The sequence below is a fragment of the Chiloscyllium plagiosum genome, unplaced genomic scaffold (genome assembly GCF_037043375.1).
Source record: "Chiloscyllium plagiosum isolate Xiang-an unplaced genomic scaffold, Cpla_swu_hap1 HiC_scaffold_18, whole genome shotgun sequence".
Taxonomy (NCBI): Eukaryota; Metazoa; Chordata; class Chondrichthyes; order Orectolobiformes; family Hemiscylliidae; genus Chiloscyllium; species Chiloscyllium plagiosum.
This window is the reverse complement of record NW_028270156.1, coordinates 48,579,316-48,606,998: the sequence shown is the minus strand read 5'-3', so window position 1 is coordinate 48,606,998 and position 27,683 is coordinate 48,579,316. Positions and strand designations below refer to the sequence as shown.

Genomic DNA, 27,683 nt, shown 5'->3' with positions numbered 1-27,683 from the left:
ATAACATTTTATAGCTGTCAGAAAATACCATTGGTCATATTAAAAATTATATTTAAACTTTAGTTTACAAGTAGGTGCAGAAAATTACTAGCGAATGGTTAGTTGATAAAACCAGAACAAAAAAACTTTTCAATCATAATATTCAAACTTGAGGAATACTTTGGTTGTTCCTTAAAGCCACTTTGGCAATAACAACTTGCATTTATAATCGTGCCAATAATACAATAAAACATTGCACAGCACTTCACAAGAGCACATTGATACAAAGCATGATACTGAGTCCAATATTAGTGCTGATCACTAAAGTCTTAATCACAGAGTGAAACTTTAAGGAGTATCTTAGTGAGGAGAGGCAGTGAGGTTAAGGGAGGGTATGCCAGAGTTTAGATGTTAGATAATGGAAGTCACGATCACCAATGGTGGACCAATTAATATTAGGAATACACAGATCAGAATGAAAGGAGTGCAGATACCTCAATGGGTTGTGGGACTACAGGAGATTACAAATACGGGGAACAGGCAGCCATGGAGGTATTTGGAAACAAGAATGAGATGCTGCCTGACTGGGAACCAATGTAGATCAGTTTGCTGCAAGTGAAGATATGATTGGGGGAGCAGAGTTTAGTATGACCTCAAGTTTATGGAGGTGGAATGTGAGCAATCCAGCCAAGACAAGAACTGAAATAGCCAAAACTACACCAAATGGAGGCATGCATGAAGGTTTCACCAGCAGACAAGTAGAGATGGGGTGGAGTCAACTGTTGTTATATTGTATAATGCCAGGTCTTCGAGATGATATATATGAGGAAGCTCTTGGGATTCAAAGTGTTGCCAAGTTACAAACAGACTGGTTTAAAAGACTCTTTAGTCCTCAGTAATAAGCTGATTCTCTCCAGGCCATCCCACAGTATCTGGTGGTAGAATTCATTGAATAATAGAGACAGCTGCAACAAGCAAGGAAGAAGATCAAAGATAACAAAATCTGTGGTATTCTAGCTGAGGTCTCCACAGCTGCTGAGCTTCTCCTCGCATCAAGACTTCATGCAGTCATCCTGTAAATGTGGGAGGAGAAAGAGCTCCTCCACCCTACTCCTCCCCCAGTCTCAGGAATGAAACAGTTTTTATTGTCTTTATGCTGTTTGATCTATTTTGTTGCCTAAAGCAATGACCCTGGAACACATTGAGCGGTTCTCATACCTTGGCATCCACCTCTCTCAAAAGGCCAGCATTAACAAGGAGATCCAAAACTGGATCAATGCAATAACCCTGTCTTCTACAAATATAAGCATTGCATGTTTGACAACAAAGTCTTCCACAAGTCAACAGAAGTCCTGGTATATAGAGGAATTTCAGTGGCCACACTGCTTTACTACAGAGAGACCTGGACTGTGTATCAGTGACACACAAATAGAGTGTTTGAAAAAATCTACCAGCAATGCCTATGCCACATTCTTCAGACTCATTGCAACAACATTTGAACAAATGTTTGTATTTCTAATGATACCGGATCCAAAACATTCAGGCCGGACTCCTGCAATATCACTTATAATGCATTGGACACTATACCTACAATCCTGTAAAATATTGTTCCAAGAGGTTCTGTTTTCTCCACTCTCAAACAGCAGCTCATACTCAGAAGCTCTACTTGATATATGGCAACATCGACAACAATAACTAGGAGGAGCCTACTGCACATCGTTCAAAATAATGACAACTTTTCCATCAAGGTACATCATGCTTCACCCAACATTTCAATGGTGATGCAAAGTAACAGAGAGAGCAATAAAGGAAGATGTCTTGCATTCCAATTTGTGTAATGCCCTGCCTCATTTATTCGAAGATCTGAGAGTCAAAATAAGCCTGTTCAGTCCCATAAAAAGATGGCAGAAACTCTTAACTGAGTGTACATTATCCTTGAATCAAGGGATAGCCTATGATGAATTAAAAATGCAACAAAAGCACATCTGTTTGTCCTGGGTTTTTTTTTGACTCACTGCATTTTCTCATTTTCTCTGCACCACTTTAACCATAACTTTATTCTTTCCTCAAATGGTATACTAGCTGTCTAATCTCACCTTTCGCAGTTATAAACAACTTGCTCTGATCTCATTTTGTTTTCTCTTCTATTGTCATTTGGAGACAAGTAAGATACTTCAGCTGCTTGCAACAGCCAAAGTACTGACCAAATTACTAAAGGACCAAGCTATTTAACTGTCAGTCATCATCTACCAGTGCATTCTCCATAGTAACACCGTTACCAGTCTGAATGTACTTGCAAACAATGAGCATGCTCATCCTGAACAATACTCAAAAACCTGTTCCCTTTATATTAAAATTCTTCCAAATGTCCTGAAGAGTGCAAGACTGCAAGTGTTTTTTTTAAATGGGGGGCTTTATTCAGTAATATGCCAGCAATACTTACTTGAATTTTCTATAACGCTGTTTGAAAACCAGATCCAAAAGTCAACTTAAAATATAGTTAAGTAATAGGCTTGTAAAGATATTAATGCTGTCATTGTCATCCGCTAAGGTCAATCTTTGACACGTTAAGACATGATAGGCTCGCTATGGACAAGCAAACAAATGAGGCTTCAGAATGATTTTAATTTAAATTATGAATCTAAATTATGAATCTACCTTCAGGGCAATAGCATCCATCAAGACACTGAAAATCACTGTCAATGCATTCCTGCTCCAGGCCACATGACACGGGACAACAATCTACACATTCACGGTGGACAAACCCATCTTCACAAACTGGCACTGTGGGGGAAAGAATGGCAAAGAAAAACTAGCAATGAAGACAACCTGAGATTTTCAGTTGTGAATGATCACATTGCATTCAAAAGAGATCAGTTTGGAATTGTTACATTTACAAAGTAAAATGACAACAGTTCTGTGGAATTAAAACCACCCCTACTTTTGGCTCCCATTAACAACAACATTTTTTAAATTCCACTTCATCATGAGCTGGATTCCTCTCTTCTGCTGCCAGCAGTGTGCCTTCAGCTCAAAATAAGTAGAGAACACCAGCCTATGTCTCCATAAATCATACAGTTCCCAGACTGTCCTAATGCTTCAAGTGAGATCTTATAAAATCCTGCAATTCTAGCGGCATCTATGATGCAGCAGGCAATTACAGCAAAGACCAGACAGTCTCAGTCATTATATATGATTCATGAGTTACACAAGAGGCTTCTACTGATTCCGCTGTAAATCTTTCAATTGTTCGATTTTCAACACACATTTTGTTCACTTAATTTGTTCATCATAATAAATACAAAATATTATCTGTTCGAAGATACTTATATGTTTAATATATATATTCTGACTGCGATAGGTAAAGGAATAGGTCAATGCTAGAGATTTTGTTTTACTAGACATCAATTAAGGTTTCATTTCTACAGAAACAAAGCCAGTGGAATAATTAGTCACAGGTAATAATTGCTTGACTGAAAAGGGACTCATGAATAAACAAGGGCTCTTGCAACTAGTTAATGCTTAAAGCTAGCAATCAAACTATAAAGTTGTGATAGCTTTTCATTTAACCCTGCTGAAAGGGGTTTGAGAAGTTAAGGAAGTTGGGATGTCATGTTGTAGCTGTACAAGTTGGTGGTTGGAATATTGCTCAGTTTTGGTCTCCCTGCTATTGGAAAGATGTTGTTAAACTTGAAAGGGTTCAGAAAAGATTTACAATGATGTTGGCGGGTTGGAGGATTTGAATTATAGGAAGAGGCTGAATAAGCTGGGGCCTTTTTCCGTGGAGCATCGGAGGTTGAGGGTTGACCTAATAGAGGTTTATAAAGTCATGAGGGGTATGGATAGGGTAAATGATCAAGTTCTTTTTCCTACGGTAGGGGAGTCCAAAACTAGAGGGCATAGGTTTAAGGTGAGAAGGGCAAGATTTAAAAGGGACCTAAGGGGCAACTTTTTCTCCCATGGAATGGTGTGTATAGGATGTGGTGGAGGCTGGTACAATTACATTTAAAAGGCATCTGGATGGGTATATGAATAGGATCAGTTTAAACAGATAGTGGCCAAATGTTATCAAATGGGACTAGATTAGTTCAGGATATCTGGTTAGCACGGACGAGTTGGACCGAAGGATCTGTTTCTGTGCTATACATCTCCATGACTCTATAAATGAAATGGATGATAAAAGAATGAGCTGCTTGCGCATGCCGACCGGACCAATATTTGCTACAGTCATGTGACTTTACTGACTAACTAGTATGTTCTATTTCAGGTTAAAATCTTATTGAACTCAACCACCCACCATACATACAGTCAGTTCTGATATACCACAACAGTTCCATTCTCATACAATCTCACGTTATAAGAAAATCACGTAATAGCTGCACCATTTAAATTAATGGGGCTGGAATCATGTTATAGCCAATACAGATTAGGAAAATGCATATTTTACAAATAACAGTCTAAATTCTTCAATCGTGTCAAAGCCAATTCACACTGAAGAAACACGCGTTATAGCAGAACCGACTGTACTGGTTGTACTTGATCCTGCATAATCAATTAGATTAATAGATCAATAAACTTCAACTAGTTTTCAAGTTAAAAAATGTATATAAGTTGCTCTGTTACAAAAATTATTTGCTCTCTTTATACATTGTTATGGCACACATATTTGTATCAGAATGATATCTGTAAAGTATGAAGTGGGATCATACATCTAAAGAACACTTGCATGCTCCTAACTCACCCATTCCTAGTGTTGATGAATATGATTTCAAAGTCTTTGCTTGGATGTAGTTAGGATTATGACATAGAATTAATTCTAATTGCCTAATATGTGACCCAAAAACCATTCTGTATTAATGTAGACTGTGTAGTAAATCTGCTCTGTACATCTACTGTCAGTGTATCATACCACACTGGTTGAACAACTGTCTCCATTCATGTAATGGTTGATTCACTTGCGCACAAGCTCTTGCATACTCGGTCAGCACTGCACACAATGTTGTGTTATCTGGTCCATACCTGATCGAATGAAAGAAAGTAACAACATTGAAAAGTAATTGCACAGCTAGATTATCCTTTCCTTATTCACTTAAGCAAAAGTCTTTCTTTTCATTCATCAACATTTGCAATCGGACAAATAATCTGGATCTTTGGAATGTTACATATTTTAATTGCACAATCTTTTATCATCAATTATTAATGGGCATACATTCGGTATGAATTATTAGGACAATCTATAATTAAACATGTTATAAAGACTTGTATTATTTTAACATACTCACATGCAGAGATCATTCACACAGCTCGCCATGTATGGATAAGGTTGAACATGGTAATGACAAAGGACAAATGGATACTCAAGAAGCACGCTACAAGTGTTCCTTATTTTCTGGAAATTATCATAAAAATGTTAGAACTCTCATAATTATCAGGATATAAATGAAACAACGAGTAAATTACTGTTCTGTAATGAAAACTGGCAATACCTTGTCAATAAATATTACATACTTAAATGGAACACTGTAACAAGTCAGGTTAATTTTTAAAAAATAACAAGATAATACTTTTCATAATTTCTACAAAACATCCCTACTTTTATACTCTTTCGATCGGAGCAACTAGGACTTGAATCTAGTCCACCTTGCTTTGAGGTAGGGACATCACCATTGTACCATAAGAAGCCATTCTCCAATATTTTTAACAACTGGAACAGAATGAGATTCTTAAGTGAGTACTAACTGGTCAATTAATGTTCATTTGTCTTCCCAACATTATTTTAATCAGGGTGAAGGCACCACCACCATCCCTTATTAAATGATCCCACACCCCCAGCATCAAACTTGCCATAGTATTCAAAGTCGGTGTGAATCTGTAGCCAATTTTTCACCTTCACCTTATTTCATTCTAGCAGCATGTAGTAACCCATTTTTTCAACTGCTTTTGCATTAAACAGATAGTGCAGTCAGTTGTTTCCATAAAAAAAACAATTATTTTTCTGGGCAAAGTATTAATGTAACCAGGAAACACTGGGAAGTGGAGATGGAATTGATTAAGTGTGAAGGTGGGGTGGTGATTGCCACTCTGTTTCCATCAGAAATGACTACCATGCTTAATCAAATCACATGACCATTTCACTTGAATCATAAACCATCATGAGGGAAGCCTAGCACATTCATAATGTTCAATTTATTGAATAGATCAAATATATCTTTCACATTGTCAATTTTTGTTACAATATTTATGTATTAGAGTATAATAAAATTTTGAATACAGTTGAGAATCTTTTTACATCTGTACTATCTATTCATGTAGATTAAACTCATTAATTCATTATTTATACATTAATGACCACATGTTTATTATAGTGAATCCCAGAGTTTCCAATGAATTCAGATTGCCTGCTCAGTAACAAATCTCTCTAATACTAACTTTACCTTCAGCATTTTTAACTATCTTTTTGCCCAGATCTTGGACTATGTATACAAGGCACTACCTTCCCTACAAATCCAACCTTCTCTATTAACTTGAACACCATTGCTTTCCTCTATCAACCTTTCTGCTTCTGACTTTAGCATCTCTGTTGTTAATGTGCTTTTTATGAAATATTTACTCCCCTCACAATGGACCCCAACAAAATGATATTGTAGCCAAATGTTCGGCACACAAGCAACATTGGAGAAAACAGACTGGTTACGGAAACTTATCTGATTAAGCAGTTAGATATTTGGAAGATAAAATTACTGTTCATTAGAAAGGAGAATAGTATATTTCTAAAATCAGTTTTCTCTTATATAACACATTACAGCAATGTCATTTCTAATTCTCCTGATCGTTGCAAAGAACATTGAAACTATTATAATTTACGATATCAGTATACAACTTCAAAACAATTTAATATCCTGAAAATAAAACTAAGCTTAAAATTCAATTGGTTTATAACTAACTTCAATTACCCTTTGGTTTTGACCAAAACATGGTGCTGGGTAGTTGACGGGAATTATGCGACAATGTTCCTTATCTGGAATTTCTTCTCTCCAGCTGTTACCAAAAATAGCTATTTCTTCAGTTAATAAACCTAAAATAAATTCAAACAATTGAATTTAATTTGAAAAAAATACACGTTCCCTTTAGCACAGATTTTCCCCTTGAATGAAGATCAAGTGGACAAATGGTAGGTCACAACTAATGGCCACTCGTGAAAGGTGGGCTAAGCACATTACATCTTTCACATTTCAAATATGCATAAAAGCAACAATTTCTAGTGTCAGCAGTACCAGAGATTGACAGCTTGCCATTATGATGTTGGAAACTTACAGGCCATTGTATGGTACTATTTAGGTTAAAAGCGAACTTGACACACACTGCCATCAGTAGTAAATATAGTATGGAGAAAATGTAGACGCACTGACACACTCTGTGGAAAAGAAATAATAGTGCCATTGAGTTTTGTGGATAGATATATCATCCTGGTCAAGGTTAGTGAAAGACTTGGTGAAGATTATGAAGTAATTTGTGAAAAGTGAGGGAGCACACGCTCAAACTGAAAAGACAAAGCTCATGAAGATTTGACAACAAGGCTGGAAGATTCGGCAGCGTGCAGGAGAGCAAAAATGGCTAGGAAGAACCCTCACCTTGAATGACATTCCTGTGTTAATAGTTGGCTGGCTGGTAAAAGAAAAAGGACAGAAGTAGACTCGTGAGAAATAAGAATGACTTTTGACTTGTTCCAGAAGAACATATCCACCTAAAAGACAATGAAGTTGTTGTGCTAAATATACAGGATCTGATCTATAGTTTAAATTTGTATCTGATCTGTTCTGTAGCTTACATTGCCTATGAAATAATGTTGAGTTAATGCTGTTTTTAATTTTCTTGTTACTGCAAAGATCTTAAACATGAATTGTTGTCATGCCATCCTTTCAGTTACACACTGAAAAGTTTGATATTATTTTAAGTTAATGGTCTCTGAAGAGATTGTAAAATGGTGGTGGAGTAGAGGGTGCATCCACTCCCAACAGCTTTGCTTCTCTCTTCTCTTTGGTTCTCTCTCTTTTCTTTTTCCCTTTTTCTCCGTTTTCTTTTCTTTTAAGTCCTAGAGAGTGACAGATAAAGAAAGAGGCCTCCGGCAGCAGCAGCAGCACAGCAGCACCAGGAGAGGATGGACAAGATGCCCCCTTGGTCTCCCACTCAGTAAGAAGCAGTCCCAGGCTGACTCCCCTTACCTGGACACAAAGGCTAGGCTGAGGCTGTAGGTGTGCGGCTAGGCCTGGGAGCCTGAAGGAGGAGAAGTGGCGTTCTCAGTATAATATGGCAGTTTCCCGGTGTGACAGTCTTGTCCCTGGATAGCAGTCTCCTCCCCGTGTGGAGGTCTTCTTCATATTCAGTGTCCAGGTATTCCAGCGGCCATGCAGGCAGTCTTGTCCGGAAGTGATGATCTCCGTCCAGCATGGCGGGCTTCTTCAGCAGAGGCTTCTGACCAGTGCTCCAGCAGCCCAGTGCAGAGGTCTTGTCCGGAATGGCAATCTTGTTCCAGAATGGTGGTCTTGTTCCAGAATGGCAGACTTGTCCCAGAATGGCGGTCTTGTTCCAGAATAGTGGTCTTGTTCTGGAATGGTGGAATTGTTCCAGAATGGCAATCTTCTCCCAGCTGCCTCTTCAGGGTATTCCATCCTTCCTCAGTCGGCTTTCCCTGAGCCCAAGCACCGTTACCTGAACTGTGATGAATTTTGCCTTAATTTTATTTTTCTGTTTATTATTATGTATGACTTCTGACATTGACGTAGATGGGGTGCTGTGGCGACTTATAAAACTTTTCACTGTAGTTTTCATGTAGAAGTACATGTGACAATAAATTTCTATTCTATGTGCAGATGTCAACTGCATGCTTCATAATGTTAACATCACAAGGGAACAATCCTTACCATTATCTGGCTAGCAAAAATGCAGAAGGAGCAAGAGCAGAAGGAACATTACTGGAAGCATTATCAACCACTGCCCCTAGTTTCAGAGCTCTTAGCTCATTCAAAATTGTGAATCACCTCTGCTCTCTGAAATTTCCCTATAGCTATGCATGCCTTATCAATACTGCGTATACATCAGCATTCCACTGTCTTCCTTCAGTCCATTCTGATGGATCCTGCCCTCACTTCACCACAAATACAACAACCAACATGAAAATACATTCCAGAAAATAATTTCTCTATCAACTCAATTCTATCAGAGCCAAATACCTACGAGCAATAATTAACAATTATTCTGGTAAGACACCTTATGGCTCATTTTGTGTGCTTGTTTTCCTATCGAAGCGCTCTTAGGAAATCTATTCGCTGTGGATGCGAGTTGGAAGTTGGAAAACTCCATTGAGAACAATACACAATCACAGTGGACAAATTTGAGTAGATTTGGGCATTGACAGCCTGGCTGCAAACAGCAGAGATCTGGCATGACTGAGGCAGTCTGGTTTAGCTGACAGTGTGACACAAATGTTACGAGACTGAGTGTCAGGATAGCAGCCTTGAGTGAAAGTGTCTCTCCATGGAAACTAATGGCATTTTCTCGTGGCTGTGATGGATTAGTCCAGTGGTTGTGAATGAGCCTTCAGTGCACTGGTGTGATGTCTAGGAAGACTACGGTGGAATTTTCCCACTGTAGATATTTGAGCTTCCATGGTAGTAGAATTGGGTGCCAGAAGGAGCTCGAACAAAGCACTACTGCTCTAATCATGGAACTCACCATTCGCTCCATTTCAGACAGAATGCTCTCCACAAGGCACTGAAGTTGAATTCATCCAATTATATGTGAGTTTGTGGAGAAGCTTCTCAATGTACCTAGCATTTTCTAATGCTTGGTCATCAAACTCAGCATCTAAATCCAATGCAGCAGAGCCTTATGCAATTCTCCTACTGAGCGCAATGCATTTTTGTTGCTCAAACCCATCTCTGTATATACTGCACACGTGTGGTGACCTGTAGTCAACTACACAACAACTAATCTTCCACCTTACTGCATGTCTGGCCTATCTCAAAGCATGTTGGGATCCGGCCAAGTTTCACAAATTCTGCAGGAATGCTGCCCTCTTATTTCTGGAAAGACACGAGGATTTCCATATTGTTCGTGGCATGAAGGGGAGTGGGGAAGATTAGCTTCTGGTGCGAAGGGTGAGCTAGTAAAAACATCTGCAGTTTACCATCTAAAGTGTTTCTATGAATTAGAAGAAAGATGTCTTTTTTGAAAAAAAGCATCAGCTGTGAGTAAATTTAGCTTGATATCTTTGCCAATGTTGCCAATTGATATGGCCATAATGCTCCCCTTTCTTAAAATAGCCAGCAGAACTTCCACTAGAGGGTATTTCATGTGGCAGTGTGCTCCAATTCTTCCATTCGTGGTTTCTGGTCTCAGATTATTGGCCAGCATCTTGTGAAGGGATTGTTAGTAAATCCTCTGAGATGTTTAAAGAAAACATCTCACCGTGGGCGGCACGGTGGCACAGTGGTTAGCACTGCTGCCTCACAGCGCCAGAGACCCGGGTTCAATTCCCGCCTCAGGCGACTGACTGTGTGGAGTTTGCACGTTCTCCCCGTGTCTGCGTGGGTTTCCTCCGGGTGCTCCGGTTTCCTCCCACAGTCCAAAGATGTGCAGGTCAGGTGAATTGGCCATGCTAAATTGCCCATAGTGTTAGGTAAGGGGTAAATGTAGGGGTATGGGTGGGTTGCGCTTCGGCGGGTCGGTGTGGACTTGTTGGGCCGAAGGGCCTGTTTCCACACTGTAAGTAATCTAATCTAATCTAATCTAATCTAATCTAAAGAGTAGTGAGATCAGAGGTGACACAGACATGAGGAAACAATACAAAGCTACATTTTAACCTTTACAACTGTGCATAGGTCATTCAGCCTATTACACCATTGCAGCTGTGTACTGGACATTGATACTTACTCCTACATTGTCTCAGTGTTAACTCAAGTATTGCCCGAAGGACTTTTTGTTCCACGGAAAATTAAAGAGGACCTCCCTCCTGGATCCCCTACTTGATTAAAGAGCCATTAGTAGCTATTTCTTCTTTCATAAAATTCCTTTCTTTCTACAACCACAGTGCACTTCTGTTTAAGAAATGCTGGCTGTTATTAAATGGTGGAAATGTGTTGCTGGAAAAGCACAGCAGGTCAGGCAGCATCCAGGGAACAGGAGAATCGACGTTTCAATCAGGCTTTATTTCCACTCCGTCCATCAAAACAAACATTCACCTCATGTTGACTGCATATCTTTCATATTATTATGAGATCCCAGCACCAACTTCACAAGTTGACTGGGTTCAGGCAAACAGGAATTTGAATTGTGATCTCCATCCACAGGGCATGGATTTTCAGGCCTTTGACTGTTGAAGTCTATAAACTGGACTATGGTGCCAACTTAAACTCGGGAACAACGTTGTTGAAGGTTGCCTGAATATTATTTAAATGTTGGAAAATCCAAAAGTATTTAGGAGTTAAAACACACATTATTAAAACAGAACAGTGAGGTATAAAAATTGTATTTCAAGGTTGATAGAATTCTAGCCTTTATAACAAGACAGCTGGAATATAAAGGGGACAAAGTTTTGGTAAAAAGTGTCTAATGTACAACTCTGGGAACCACACCTTAGAAAGGAAATATTAGCCTTAGAAATCGTGACACATCGGTTCAAAGGTTAGATTCAGAGGAGTTATTACATAAAGCATGCTTATACTTCCTGAACAGAAGGTTAATGGTGACTTGATTGAGGTTTTATAAATGATTTTTTAATGAAATTGATGAGTTAAATTGAAACAGAACTTTTCAACTGGTTTAAAAGTCTAGAACGCAGGGGTATAATATCAATCTGCATTTACACAATGCCTTTCAAATTGAATAATTTTCCAAGGCATAGGGCCATTAGGAATTAAAATTTAACACTGAATCACACAAGATTAAAAGTTTAGTCAAAAATGAATGTTAAAGGAGGAAGGTAAAGTAGAGACACAGTATGGTTTAGGGAAGAATTTCCAAAGGGCAGGGTCTTTGCTACTTAAATAGGCCACCAACGGAAGAACAATTTAAGCACGAGCACCCGAGCTACAAATCTTTGCACAAACTTTGAAGAACAATTTAAGTCTGAGATCCTCAGGAAGGAGTTCAGGTAGCTTGGAAGGCTACAGAGCTGGAACAGATTATTGAGAGAGGGAGCAAGTGAAACCATGGAAAGATCTGAAAACATGGATGAGAATTTTAAACTTGAGACATTGCTCAAGCAGGCTGGTGAAGCGGACTATTTGACAGTGAGGATATGGACAGGGGAGTTTTACATGGTGTCAGGTTCACAAATTTTGGAGATGGGAGGACTGCCACAATCATTTAATAATTTTGTCTTCATAATATTTCCACGGTGAAAATATTGCTTCTAACATGCAGTGAACTGACCTATAAATTAGTTTAACCAGGGCTTTGTATACTTGTAGCAAAATGGCATCCCTTTTCATTTAGTGTTATTTAGTATTCTCATTATTTACACCGTTTATACTGGAACAAAAATAACTGAAGTGAAACATGAAAATTACAATAGTTCTCCAGAGATTGTACGTCAATAATGTATATATTAAAAACTTTGGTTTCTCTGGAGAAAAAAAAGCTACTTCTATGCTATATATGACCATGCCATTATTCAAATTATGTTGACCCTCTATTCTGACAGCACAGCATTTTTCTTGCTCAATGAGAAAAGGTTTAAAGAGCCCACTGCACAATCAGATGCTCCCATTGAATAGCCATAATGAAAAAGAATACAAATCAGAGACATAGCTACAGTAAACTAGTTCATTGCTCCATAATTATCTTTGGAATGGATCTTTTGGTATGTGCAATGGAAATGGTTTTAGCAATTTTTGGATGCAAACAAAAGATATTTGAATTACAGAGTACAAAAAAACCATACTTTGTACATTGCAAGATAAATGGTATCAATATTTATATTGAGATATCTAACATTGCTCTAAGATTATACGATACACAACCATATCAGATTACCATATTAGTGCTTACTTGATTCACATTTTTTTTAAACTTACCGTAGCTAGTGTATAAGTCATCATGCATATTTCCATTAAAATTGCCACATAGTCCACATACTTTTCCGACGTAATCCACGTTCATCTTTATGTAGGCTCCTGAATTACCATCCCATGCCAGAGAAAATCCATGATGATGTCTAACCAGTACATATCCAGCTATTTGTTCAAATCTTAGGTTTCCAATAATGTATGGCAGCTGCACCCTGAGGAACAGAGTAGGAAATTCAAGTTTATATTTTTTTAAACATCATTGACCTAGTGTTTTGTGGTTATAAAGAACTAATGGTGTTATTATGATTGCACCACCCTTAGTTAATGGCCATATTACTCTTTGTACAGTTCTGAATATATAGGGGTGACGCAATGCAACCAGTAGAGTGGTAACCATAACTATGAATGAAAGGATGAAGTAGCTGGTGCCTCCAGTCTGGGGGAGTCAGCTTAGATAAAAGATGTAAAGATTAGGTGGAGTGGCCATGCTAAATTGCCCTGTAGTGTCCAGGACTGTGCAGGCTATGTGAATTAACCACATTAAATGCGGGATGACGGGGATAGCGTGGGGAGGGGGGTAGGGTGAAGATGGGATGTTCTTTGGAGGTTGGTGTAGATTCAGTAGGCTGAATGGTCTCTTTCTCCTTTCTGACCCCATGATTGCAAAGACAGTGGGCCAGGACAGTATCCAATACTAGCCCAGTGGCTTTGAATTGGTCAGTTAGTTACTTGGGGCAGTCAGAGTAAATGCCCTCTCCTCATAAGGGCTAAGGAGATGAATGACAGGCAGATCAACACCGACCAGGACATTTTTCAAGAGGTCGCTATTTATTTCCCCATATTCTCTATCTTCCATATCCTTCTCCCCAGTAAACACTGACACAAAAATACTCATTTAGTATCTACCCTATTTCCTGCAGTTTCGCATGTGTTACCATCAGTCGAGATGCTGAGAACTCTGGTGGTCAGAGCAAGTATCTGGCTGGCTGCAAACAGTCACTATGCATCTCAGTATCTCAGGATATGCTCCATATGTTTTAGATTTTTTAGCATGAGCCCTTCATCAGGAATTCCTGATGTTCCTCGGATGCTGCCTGCCCTGCTGTGCTTTTCCAGCACCACACTCTCGACTCTGATCTCCAGCGTCTGCAGTTTTCACTTTCTCCTATGCTTTGATGGAAGTTTCCCAATGAAAGCTCTGACAAAGTAGCACAAAGTAATTTATTTGTAGCTCTCTGGAGAAAACAGTCTGTAATCCACCACATGCAGGTGAATAATTTGGTACTTTCAGAGGAAATTTTAGTTTGGTTGCAGGAATATAACAGTTATCTGTACCAAAGGGTTTCAAAGTCTGGGCACGGCATTTAGATCAAATGTTTCTGAACTTATAAGTGCATATGAGAAAGTTTTGATAAGTTCTGCTTCAGTTTCCTTGCCTACTTGTCAATGATGTTTAGCATGCAGGCTCTGTGGTATGCATTCTATAGGTACAGGCAATTTGGGGTGTCAAGCTGTGGACGTCAATACCTTGGCATTCTTCCTCAAGCAGGAGAATTCCTTCTACATTTGCCCCACAATCTATGAACATGAGAGATGGCAACCACACAATCGACCACTTCTTGCAAGGTTTGGTCTATATTAAGGCTCAGCCCAAAACGTGTTTACCTTTTCCAGTTTACAACCTCTCACCAAATATCAAGGGGGTCAATCCAGCCCAGCTACCCCTATAAAGCTTCATAAATTTTCTTTAATTCAGCAAAAGAAAAGTTATGTCACACTAGAGTGAAAGACCTTTAAGAATTTCTGCTCTCATAGTTCCTTACTTCCTTCCATTTTTAATGTTTTTTTGTTAGAAAACACAACGTGCATGTTCAAGTTATTACTCACTAACCTGAATTCAGTGGAGTCAGACACCTTTGACATCCAAATAAAGAATTACAGGACTTCAAGTCTTCAGCTCCATACTTGTCTGTCTCAGTGAACCCTCTCAACATTGTAGAGATTTATATACTAACATATTTAAAGATGTGGCATAGAAAACACTTTTAGAATGTGTTGCAAGAGTCTCAATAGGAGTTACAGTCTGATTGATTCAGTAATATTAGGTCATAATGAAAAGAAATATTCCTATCCAAATAAATCTTCAACACAAGGTTTTTGTTTAGAACAACCTTAATTAGCCAGAAGAATTGGAAATTTCTTGAAGCAAAAAGCTGACCTTTGTCCATGATGGATAACTTCATGACTCTGTAGAATAATTTCCCCTTCATAGGCAAAGAACAAGCTGACTGATCGCTGACAAGAATATGGAGAAGATTGGCATGTTGGATCATTGTGAACCTGCAGAATCGGAAATATGGCGTACACAAGTCAGCAATATTGATTTAGAAATTATCTTAGTTTAGCAGTACCGCAGCAAAGCTGTATACATATTGATCACTCTTCACTACCCCTGGAAAGCATAAATTCAACCCCAAAAAAGGAGATTGCTTTTTCTCTTTTCAAGGAAGTGGATTACATATCTCAAATAAATGAGCTCTGTCAGTCTCAGCCCAGTAACTCCATAATGAAGATCACTCCAGAACACAAAACTACAGTCTACTCAGGCAGCTGGTCTTTGCTCAAAAGAGTATAATCACCAAAGTGTATTAAAACCAGTTGCATGCTGAATTTGCTTTATGAACCAGGATATATTTGTCCATCAGGAAGTCAACAACTGATGAATGTAAGTTAGTTAGTGAACAGTGGATGGTACCAGTTGTCAAGGTAGATCACAGAATGAAACCTGGCTTGACAGATTTTTTTTATTTTGTCAATTACTAAAAGTATTCATATGAAATTGCAGATTATATTTAACAGCAGAATATAAGATTATTACACAAAAGAGAGAAACAAACCAAGATATTATACATAATGCACCTATAAAAGTATTAACAGAATCATTAAAACGAAGTTCCAACACTATCCGTTATATGCTATCTTAACTCAGATTTTCGTTTAATTGGAACATTGATAACATTGATAATACTTTTTCATTTATCTTATGGTGTTGTTTTGACATACAGTTCCCAGTTGTTTATCTTGTGAAATATTGGTTTAAATCTTTCTGACATTGATTTATATGATAGCTTCAGCAGAATAAAGGAAAGAAAACCTCATGAATTTTTAATTTCAGTTCAATTAAGTTTTATTGCGCATTTTGTTCAGCCAATAAAAAATTCATAATGAAACACTGATTTCCATTTTTATTGTTTCACTGTTCTACCCAAGAATCTCCTGGGGCAGAAGGCGGTGAGGGGGCGGGGTGAATATATTTTTTCTATAGTTATCACAATCAAAGACTATATGATAATGTCATACAGCCCGCCCTGATGAATCGACGCAAGTCTACATAGATCTGCTGGAAGGTACAGGAATAATTTTATTTATTTGATAGGTTTTCAAATATGATGGCAATTTGTTAAAGTTAGAGAAATTTAATTTGACTTTCATAGAATACTTCTAAGGACAAACTAAAATTCTCAACAGCATAAAAATAAAATTGGATTTATAGAATCCCTACAGTGTGGGGATAGGTCATTTGGCCCATTGTGTCCAACCAATAATCCAAAGACACCAAGACACGCAACCTAACCCTATCCCTGCAACACTGCATTTCCCATGGCTAACCCACCTAGCCTGCACATCCCTGGATAGTGTGGGCAATTTAGCACAACCAAAATACCTATCCTGCACATCTTTGGACAGTGGGAAGAAACATGAGCATGCGGAGGAAACCCACACAGACACAGAGACAATGTGCAAACTCCACATTGATAGTTGCCCGAGGGTAAAATCAAACCTGGAATCCTGGTGTTCTGAGGTAGCAGTGCTTACCACTGTGCCACTCTGGATTAAGTGTAGTTTGTGTGTACCAGATTTTCTGCTCACTAAATTCTTTCCCTTCTTCCATCTCAGAATGGAAACTGCAATGTAAACAACTTTAGACCTTTGATCAAAAATGGATACTTTCAGATCCCTTCTGTAGTAGAATATTTCCATTCAATGAAATTGTTCTTATATTGTAAAGCTCAGAGTTCACAACTATCATGCGTAAATACCTTAGCATTGGGTTTGCTTCAATAAAAATGAAATGATTCTACATAAATTTCCCCAAATATTGGAAATTCCGTTGGCTGCAACCAATTTAGATTGATTCCTGTAAAATAAGACACTGTTGATCTGATTTATTGACAAAATATAAGGTGCGGATAAACAATATTATTGGACCAATAAGATCCCAAAACCACACATAATCTATTTTAATTTAGATGACAGATACTTAAAGATAAAGAGGGGAAAACCAGCATATGTTCCTATTCCTGATGTGTATATTGGTAAGTGTGATTGTAACAACCTCAGGAGAAGCCAGGATCAGATTTAGTTGCAGCAGGATCTAGGGTGTAACTTTGCTCGCTGAGCTGTAGGTTTGATATTCAGACGTTCTATTACCTGGCTAGGTAACATCATCAGTGGCGACCTTCAAGTGAAGCGAAGCTGTTGTCTCCTGCTTTCTATTTATGTTTGTCCTGGATGGGGTTCCTGGGGTTTGTGGTGATGTCATTTCCTGTTCGTTTTCTGAGGAGTTGATAGATGGTATCTAGATCTATGTGTTTGTTTATGGTGTTGTGGTTGGAGTGCCAGGCCTCTAGGAATTCTCTGGCATGTCTTTGCTTAGCCTGTCCCAGGATAGATGTGTTGTCCCAGTCGAAATGGTGTTTTTTTTCCTCCGTGTGTAGGGCTACGAGGGAGAGAGGGTCATGTCTTTTTGTGGCTAGCTGGTGTTCGTGTATCCTGGTGGCTAACTTTCTTCTTGTTTGTCCTACGTAGCGTTTCTGGCAGTCCTTACATGGAATTTTGTTGACGACGTTGGTTTTGTCCATGGGATGTACTGGGTCTTTTAAGTTTGTTAGTTTTTGTTTGAGAGTGTTGGTGGGTTTGTGTGCTACTAGGATTCCGAACGGTCTTAGTAATCTGGCTGTCATTTCTGAAACTTCTTTGATGTGTGGTAGGGTGGTTAGGGTTTCTGGCTGTGTTTGATCCGTTTGTTGTGGTTTGTTCTTGAGGCATCTGCGAACTGTATATTTTGAGTATCTGTTCTTCTTGAATACGTTGTACAGGTGGTTCTCCTCTGTTTTCCGAAGTTTGTCTGTGCTGCAGTGTGATGTGGCTCATTGGAATATAGCTTTGTTTGTGTGTGTTGGGATGGTTGCTGGTGTAGTTAAGTATTTGGTCAGTGTTTGTCGGTTTTCTGTATACGCAGGTTTGTAGTTCTCCGTTGTCCGTTCTTTCGACTGTGATGTCCAGGAATGCGAGTTTGTTATTGGTTTCTTCCTCCTTGGCGAATTTATGCCTGTGAGGGTGTTGTTGATGATGTTAAATGTCTCTTCTATCTTGTTTCATTTTGTGATGACAAAGGTGTCATCTACGTAGCGGACCCAGATTTTTGGTTTGATGTTTGGTAGGGCTGTTTGTTCTAGTCTTTGCATTACCGCTTCTGCTATGAATCCTGATAGCAGAGATCCCATGGGTGTGCCATTGGTTTGTTTGTAGTTTGCGAGAGCTTGCTCAGATCCACCATCAAGCATAAAAATTCAGAGATAGACAATGGCGCCTGAACAAGGAACCAGAAAATGACCAAAAGCCAGGAACTGTATTTCAGTAAAGTGTCAATATGCTTGGCAGAGGAGGAAATATTTCAGTTCCATCTGGAAGAATTGTGTCTTCCAGTATACTGGAAATACAAATATGACTTGGAACTATACTGTCATCACTTCACTTTTCATTTTTGCTCGGCAAAAACCCTGGAACTCCTTTTCTTGCAGCACTGTAGGTATACCTACATACAAGGACTGTAGCAATTCAAAAAGGCAGCTGAGCACAACCTATTTAAGGGTAATGAGGATGGGCAATAAATGTTGGTCCAGCAATGGTGCCTAAAGCCCACGGAAAGCGAAGAAATTAAAGTAGAACAAAATAAAATAAATTTTCACTAATCAGATAATGTTATTTTATTTTTGATTTGGAGATGTCGGTGTTAGACTGGTGTGTACAAAGTTAAAAATCACACAACAGCAGGTTATTTGAAGTTTATTTGGAAGTGCTAGCTTTCGGAGTGCTGCTCCTTCATCAGGTGGTTGTGAAAGCTAGTGGTCCGAAAGCTAGTGCTTCCAAATAAACTTGTTGGACTATAACCTGGTGTTGTGTGATTTTTAACTTTGTACACCCCAGTCCAATACCGGCATCTCCAAATCAAAATTAAAATAACGTTAACTGATCAATGAAAATACACCAACACAAGGAAAGCACCTTTTTCCAATTTTTCGTTCCTGAGATTTCCAAGTTTTTTAAATCTGCAGGGTTTCCATTTAGTGTACAAAACAATCTGACTTTTGGAATCTTACATGGTGTGTAGATTTAAGAATTTTTTTTTGAGTAGCTCCTGACACTACAATTTTGGGGTTGCAGTTTTGGCCTGGATGGCGATTCATGTAATGTGAGTTAAAAGAACTGGGAGACAAACAGATCCTGAATTCGAATACAAGATGCCAGTGACAGCTTAACAGGACAAACGATTTCAACAATGTTTTTACAAAAATAGGATAGCGATAATTGATCATTGTCTCACCTCCTTACCACTCCAGCATTAAACAGGATCAAGTCAAAAGTAAGGTAGCGAAACTCACCATGAGGGAAGATGGGTGCAGTGCAACAATATTTAAGCAATTTGTCACTATATATTACATCGTAAATATTGAGGCCATAATATAGCTCTATTAAAAGATGCACAATGTACCTATTTTAATAGAGATGTATTATGGCCTCAATACTTACAATCGACTAACTGACCTGTGTATATCCAGATCCAAGCCTATCCATGAGATAGAAACCAAATTGCCTTTCTTTGTGGATGGAGTTTATTAACTGCTCAATCTTAAAAGGTCTTTTCACACACCAGTCCCACTCATTCCTCTTTTGAATTGCCATCAAATTATTTACCATCTACATTACTGACTTTGAGGATGAGGAAGAGTGTAACGTGTCCAAATTTGCTGTTGATACAAAGTGGATGGGAAAGCATGTCATGATGAGGTCATTGGAACTTGCAAAGGCATTTATATAGGTGAAGTGAGCAGGGAAAACCTGGCAGATAGAGTTTAATGTAGGAAACCGTAAAGTCATGAACTTTCATAGGAAGAATTAAAATTGAGAGAGACACTGAAAAATGTACAGCAGAGGGATCTGGCTATTCTTGTGCATGAAACACAAAATCTTAGCAAACAATTAAAAGAAAAAGTAAATTATTAAATCGGCAAAGGGAATTTTGGCTTTAATTGCTGGGGTTAGGGTTTACGAATAAGGAAGTCTTGTCACATCTGTACAGGGTGTTAGTGAGGCCACACCTGGAGTACTGTGTACTTTTTTGGTCCCAAATTTTAAGAAAGGATACATTGGCTTTGACGGCATTTCCAAAGAGATTCATGAAAGGGTTGACTTATCAAGAGCAGCAAGGATGGTTAGGCTTTTATTCAATAGAATTCTGATAAACTGAAACACACCACATTCTCGGGGGACTGGACAGGGTAGACATTGAGGAGATGTTTCCACAAGTGTGGGAGAATCTCAAACTAGTGGACATAGTCACAGAATAATGGGACACTCATTTAAAATTGGAATACAAAGGAATTCCTTCTGAGAATACCGAAAGTTTAGAATTCTTTATTCCAGATAGTTGTGGAGGCTAGATGACTGAATGTATTTAAAAAGAGGAGGTAAATAGATTTTTGAAATACAGAAATATGCAGGGATATAAACCAGTTGACAAAAAAGAGGAGGAGTTGAAGCCTGGAACATATCAGCAATGATCTTGCGAAATTGTAAGGCAGGCTTGAATGGCCTACTCCTGCTGGCTTTTTTTGTTGTTGCTGTTTTCTAACCAACCTGTTCAGAGATGTTATAACATGTCGCTGTAGCAGATGGAGCTTGAACCCTGGCCTCCTGTCCCAGAGGTAGGGACACTACCACTGCACCACAAGAACCCTCCCCACTTCTATTTCTTCCTTTTTCAGTTAAAGATATTTACTAACCAATCTGTTCAGAAAGTTATCACAGATGAGAAATGAAAGATGAAGAATTCTGGCTTTGTCAGTATCTTCCAGCTCTGCAACCTCTGCCACAAAGTAGTGCAAATGTAGCTCTACAGCAGAAATGTATAAAAACCTACAACTTCCCTCCAGGCTGTGAGCAATCCTGACTCAGTCATAGTGTTGCACCATAGCTTGTTAAAATTCTGTTTATCTTTCAGAGAACAATCAATACCAGACTGCAATTATTCAAGGAGTCCTGTCAAAGGACTAAGAATGAGAAACAAATGTAAGTTTGTTAGTATCACCACATTGAGAACAAATGACCAACACTGCAATAATTTAAAAGCATGTTACATTAGATTTCTGTTACCTGAATTGAGAAGCTCTGCTGACTGTGTGTGCAATCCCTCACTAATGTGTATGTGCAGTTTCCAGGGTAATAATAGTAAAGTCCATCAAATGTTTCATAGTTGTACTGGCCCCAAGTTCGGCAGATCAAATCACGGCTGCTACCTCTATTGGGAACTGCAAAAAAGACAATAGTTGCTTGCTTTTTGAATATTTTAGAAAGCATTTTAAATAATTTATATACCAACCTTTCACACCGAATACATTATTTTGAAAACTAAGTGTGGATAAAAAGTACATCTGTCAATCCATTAAATTTCAAACTAATATGTATTATTCCTGATTCACATAGAATTCAAATTATCCAAATCAGCTTCCAATCGCTTACCCTTCAGGCAAATATATAATCACATAGATTCATCAGAAGTAACATTTTATTAACGCTGGAGCATTTTATATAATTTGGTAATATGGTTATTTTTAAAACTCTCTTTTAAAAGATGACATAGGTTGTTCTGAATAGGGAGATAATGATCATACTCAACTTATGTACACAACCACGTAAGCACTTTTCAATTACTATTAGACACAGTTTCTCTCCAACTTATTTTCTTAAATTCTACACTCAGTGTGGACTGACACATATACACATACCAATTTATATTTAGTTAATAGATCTTACGAGTTAACATTTTTTTATCGCACCTTTTGGACTAAATTTGATGTTAGGCGATATTGTAATTCTGTAGTCAGTGGAAATGAAAATAGGAAAGATGTATAACTTGCGACTAATCAGATAGCATAAAATAATAATTAGATATCACCTAAAGTTAAAATTAACCCTTAATACAGCATGAATGCAAATCAATAATTCTGTTTCATCTCACTTTCTAATTTCCAAAATGACTTTTGGCCATATAAATCAGAACTATCATAAGTATTAGAGTATTTATTTCACCTTGCTAAATGAAAATAACTGACAAATTTTTAAAATACTTTTGTAATTAGCTTACCATAAGAATATTTACAAATGTAACATTTTAATGATTATGTATTTTAGATTTTTTTTAAAAATTGTTATTGGAATTTCTCTTTTTGTTAAATTTGTACCTGTTTGGCATCGTGTTCCATTTGCCTCAAATTCAGTGCAGTCACATTGGTCCAGGTTTACACACTTTCCTGCATTTAGACATGGGAGCGAGCATAAAGCTGAAAAGAACAAATTTCATTTCAATAGTATCGGTACTTAACCAGATTTGTTCAATGGTTATAGTGGCATGCTGCATTAATAATGACAAATTATGGATATGTTGCAATATACTTAGGCTGAGAAGGGAAAGGGTGCTTTATATTTAATTGAGTCATACTGAAAAAAATTAAAGTTTTCTTGCACTCAGGCCAATTCACAAGAAGTAATAATTTAAAGAAAAAAACAACATTGTAGTCTTGCAAATAGTAGAAGTTATGGAAGCCATCTTAGAAATCAAAAGTGTTAATAATTGTTGTCACAAATACTAATAGCAAATAATACGATCTGTAAAAGTGACCATTAAAAAGAAAGATCTCAAAATGAAATCATGAGACCAGAACAAAACGTAAACAAGATAAAATTTGCATTAGTTCTGGGTTGCAGTAATTGCATTTCTTGGAGTACAATGTGAATTATTCGACTGATGGAAAATGGATGAAGTTCAGTTCCCCAGCAGCTGTGCTGTATTCAGAATCACTGAGCCATTGAATTGATTCCTCTGTTGTGTAGGTAATTCAATTCCCATAGATGGTGCTTCAAACTTATGACTAAACTACGTCCTGAAAAGCATTACAAGAGAGGAGAATTATCTGATTATGTTCTCAATTCCACTGTACCATGTATCCACTACTACATTTTTATGTTGAATTCCTTAAGGAGAAAGTGAGGTCTGCAGATGCTGGAGATCAGAGCTGAAAATGTGTTGCTGGAAAAGCGCAGCAGGTCAGGCAGCATTCCAAGGAACAGGAGAATCAATGTTTCGGGCATAAGCCCTTCTTCAGGAATGAGGAAAGTGTGTCCAGCAGGCTAAGATAAAAGGTAGGGAGGAGGGACTTGGGGGAGGGGCGTTGGAAATGCGATAGGTGGAGGGAGGTCAAGGTGAGGTTGAATTCCTTAACCCAATTACCACTGTCATAGTGGACTGGTAAGTCATGGAGTTTTAATTTTCCTGAAAATACCAACAGATTTATTTTGCAGATAAATTGATAATTTGCAGTTCCGGGCCGTCTTATGTATACATCCTTGGTCCAGCATGCTGCAACTGATCATGTGAAGTCATCCTGGTCCTCAGCTCATGAGCGTACATAGCTCTTAAAGTGGTGACAGTGCAAGCCATTATCTTTTGACTCCCTTATCAGTCAAGAATAGACTTACTTCTGAGTTAAAAGAAGATTCAAAGACTCTGCTTCCACTGCCTTTTATGGAAGAGTGCTCCAAAGGCTCATGACACATTGAGAAATAAAAATCTATCCTCATCCCAGTTGTAAATAAGAGTTCCCTTATTTTTACATGTCCCCTAGTTCCAGCATCCACCCTGCAAAGTCCCTCAGGATCTTAGACGTTTCAAATAAGATCACTTGCACCTAGCAAGGATTTCAAAACACCGATATACTAGTGAAAATTATGCTTCATTTAATGCATAAATCTAACTAATTTTCTGAATGATCAAAAGTGGAAACATAGACAAATGTGAATTTTTTTCCTCAATGTAGGACTACAGAGGCCAGTTTTCTTATATACGAGCAGACAAATTATGTGTAGGAATAGGTCACTTGGCTTCTTAAGCCTGGTCCACCACTGGATAAGATCATAGCTGATTGTGAACTTTACTCTACTTTCCTAACTAATCCCACTCACTTTGACTCCCTACTCACTGTCCCTGCACCCAGTGATCTCCACAGAACAATATCCTAAGGGAAAAAAAAATTCTCCTCATCTCTGTCTTAACTGGGAGATCTCCTATTTAAAGCTGCATTCCCTGATTCTAGTTTCTCCCAAAAGGGGAAAATATCCCAATGACCCCCTGAATCTTCTATGTTTCAATAAGGTCAACTTTCAGTCTTCTAAACTCCAATAGATATAGGCTCAACTTTTCCTCATAAGCTATCACTTACATCCTAGGAATATGGGCTATGTTCCTCTGTGAAATTTGTTAATTTATTAGACTTGGGACATTATATTGGGAGTCATTGTAGCTTCCAGGATCATAGAATGAGACAGTTCAAAAGAAATTAATTTGACCCATCATGCCGATGATAGTTCTTTGAAAGGGCAACTTATTCTTTCTTCAAAGAGCATATTTAATTCCCCTTTCAGAGTTATTACTGAGTCTATTACCAATTCTTTAAAACTGTATATTCCACAGCAAAACAAATTATTCTGGGAAAAAATTTCCTGTCACCTCAGATATTAAATCTGCATACTCTGGTTGCCAATTGTGATATAATTAGAAACAGGTACTCCCTATTTACTTTATCAAAATCCAACCATGAATTACAACACATACATTTCAATCTCCTCTACTTGAGGCTGAGAAACCATATCTTCTCAAGGCAGTGATTTCAACCTGAGGGCCACCAGACCTCAGGCAAGGAAAGAGGTTGAGAAGGAGAGTCCTTCATGATAACCTCAAATTGATATTGGGAATTGAACCCATGCAATTGGCATCGCACTGCTCTGCGAACTGGCAATCCAGCCAACTGAGCTAAACCAATTCCCGAAGACCAGATATGCTAACCTAATCTCGCCCCATTCGCCAGCACTTGGTCCATATCCCTTTCAATCCTTCCTAATCATATACCCGTTCAGATGCATTTTAAACATTGCAATTGTACCAGCCTCCACCACTTCCTCTGGCAGCTTATCCCATACACGCACTTCCCTCTGCATGAAAAAGTTGCCCTTTAGGTCTCTTTTATATCTTTTCCATCCTACCCTAAACCTATGCCCTCTAGTTCTGGACTCACCCACTCCAGGGAAAAGCCTTTGTGTATTTATTCTATCCATGCCCGTCATGATTTTATAAACCTCGACAAGGTCACCCCTCAGCCTCCGACGCTCTAGAGAAAACAGCCCCAGCCTATTCAGCCTGTCCCTTTAGCTCACATCCTCCAACCCTGGCAACATCCTTGTAAATCTTTTCTGAATCCTTTCAAGTTTCACAACATCCTTCCCATGGGAAGGAGACCAGAATTGCACGCAATATTCCAACAGTGGCCTAACCAATGTCCTGTACAGCCGCAATATGACATCCCAACTCCTATACTCATTTCTCTGACCAATAAAGGAAAGTATACCAAATGCCTTCTTCATGATCCTATCTATCTGGAACTCTACTTTCAAGGAGCTATGAACCTACACTCCAAGGTCTCTTTGTTGAGCAATACTCCCTAGGACCTTACCATTAAGTGTATAATTCCTGCTCTGATTTGCTTTTCCAGAATGCAGCACCTCGCAATTATCTAAATTAAACCCCATCCGCCACCCCTCAGCCCATTGGCTCACCTGATCAAGATCCCATTGTAATCTGAGGTAACCCTCTTCGCTGCCCACTACACCTCCAACTTTGGTGTCATCTGCAAACTTAGCAATTGTCCCAGTTGTATCATGCTTTTTTGGAGGAATACCACTAAACCCCAAAATCACCACCCCTGCAGGCTCTGTGTATTATCTACTGACATGATGAAGATACCTTTCCACCTGCACCAAAAGCAATCCCCTGAATACCTGATGATTTTTTTTTCATTTCAGAAGGAAAGAAATACCTCACAGGGCAGAAAGGGTCAAGACGGGTAGCTCCCTGAGGTTCAGCTCCTCACCCTTATGTGGAAAGTGTCCTGACCCTGGGTGCCATGAACAGCTGACTGCTCATTACAAAACCCCGAGACCTGTATCAGAGGCTGCTCTTGACTTTCCGTGTCAGGAATCCCCCCCCGACTTGACTGAGGACTGGTGATAACCACGACAAGCTTACTTCTTTTGTGTCTGTGCTAAATGGCAAGGCTAGGCACAGGTAATATGAATCTTATATCTCTGGCTGAGACTGAAACAAAGCAATGCAAGATAGTAATACAATGAGCATCCAGGTAGTTCCAGAGTGAATGAACACTCTAACAGTGAGTGAAGAGCCCAGAGGTACCTGGTCCAGTCCATGACCTTGGTGCATGTCCCAGAACAGACAACGTCCTTGCTACAACATTGCAATGACAGTTACCAGTGCAGTATTGAAGTTTAAAAGCATTGTATAAGTCAATTTGAGATGTGCCCTGAAGGTTCCGAGAGGCTGGCAAGTGTTGGTTACCAAAGTCCATGGAGATGGACTGCATGCAGCCAATGCCCATGAACATGTCCTGAGATACTAGTCCTTGTTGTCCAGAATGGAGGTCCTTTGAAGCAAACAGTGAGCTGAATTCAACACTCACTTCTGATAGAGTATTTTTTGATACCTAGCTTGCTTGGCCATTTTGTTAAGATAGATTTGCATTTAACAATGGAGTATCCAAAGATCTAGAGACTTCCAAAGACTTTCCTTTGAGTGAATTAATTTGATTCGATTTATTGTAGTCACCTGTACCTAAGAACAGTAAAAAGCTTGGTTTTGCGAGCAACATATGCATAGCTTAGTTAACAGTAACAACAGATCATAGGGTGCTTAGACAAAGAAAGGAATACAAAGTTAAGGCTGCACAGGCAGTGTACAAAGCAAAATCAGCATTAGCAAGATCAACATTATTTAAAGAGGTCCATTCAGCAATCTAATAACAACAGGGTAGAAGCTGTTCTTGAACCTGCTGCTGCGTGTGTTCAAGCTTCTGCATCTTCTGCCTGGTGGAAGAGGTTGTAGGAGAGCATTACCGGGATGGGAGGGGTCTTTGATGATATTGGTAGCCTTTCTGTGGCAATGAGAAGTGTAAATAGAGTTCATGGATGTAAGGTTGGCTTTGAGATGGTCTGGGCTGTGCACACAACCTTCTGCAGTTTCTTATGTTCCTGGGCAGAGCAGTTGCCGTACCAGGCCATTATGCACCTGGAGAGAATGCTTTGTCTGGTGCATCTGTAAAGGCTGATGAGGGTCCTTATGGACATGAGAAATTTCCTTAACCACCTGAGGAAGAAGAGACATTGCTGTGC

At 38.8% G+C, this 27,683-nt stretch overlaps 1 protein-coding gene across 1 annotated transcript in view; it reads right to left on the bottom strand.

Annotated features, from left to right (window-relative positions):
• The window catches only part of otog (otogelin), a 223,796-nt gene that overhangs the window by 181,367 nt on the left and 14,746 nt on the right, over window positions 1-27,683 (bottom strand). Inside the window, exons 5-12 of the mRNA XM_043706414.2 lie at window positions 22,634-22,732; window positions 21,546-21,700; window positions 15,268-15,389; window positions 13,056-13,261; window positions 6,933-7,054; window positions 5,262-5,368; window positions 4,889-4,998; window positions 2,638-2,763 (exon numbers count right to left, since the gene is read on the bottom strand). Coding sequence (XP_043562349.2) covers window positions 2,638-2,763; window positions 4,889-4,998; window positions 5,262-5,368; window positions 6,933-7,054; window positions 13,056-13,261; window positions 15,268-15,389; window positions 21,546-21,700; window positions 22,634-22,732 — 1,047 coding nt within the window. The remainder of the gene's footprint in view (window positions 1-2,637; window positions 2,764-4,888; window positions 4,999-5,261; window positions 5,369-6,932; window positions 7,055-13,055; window positions 13,262-15,267; window positions 15,390-21,545; window positions 21,701-22,633; window positions 22,733-27,683) is intronic.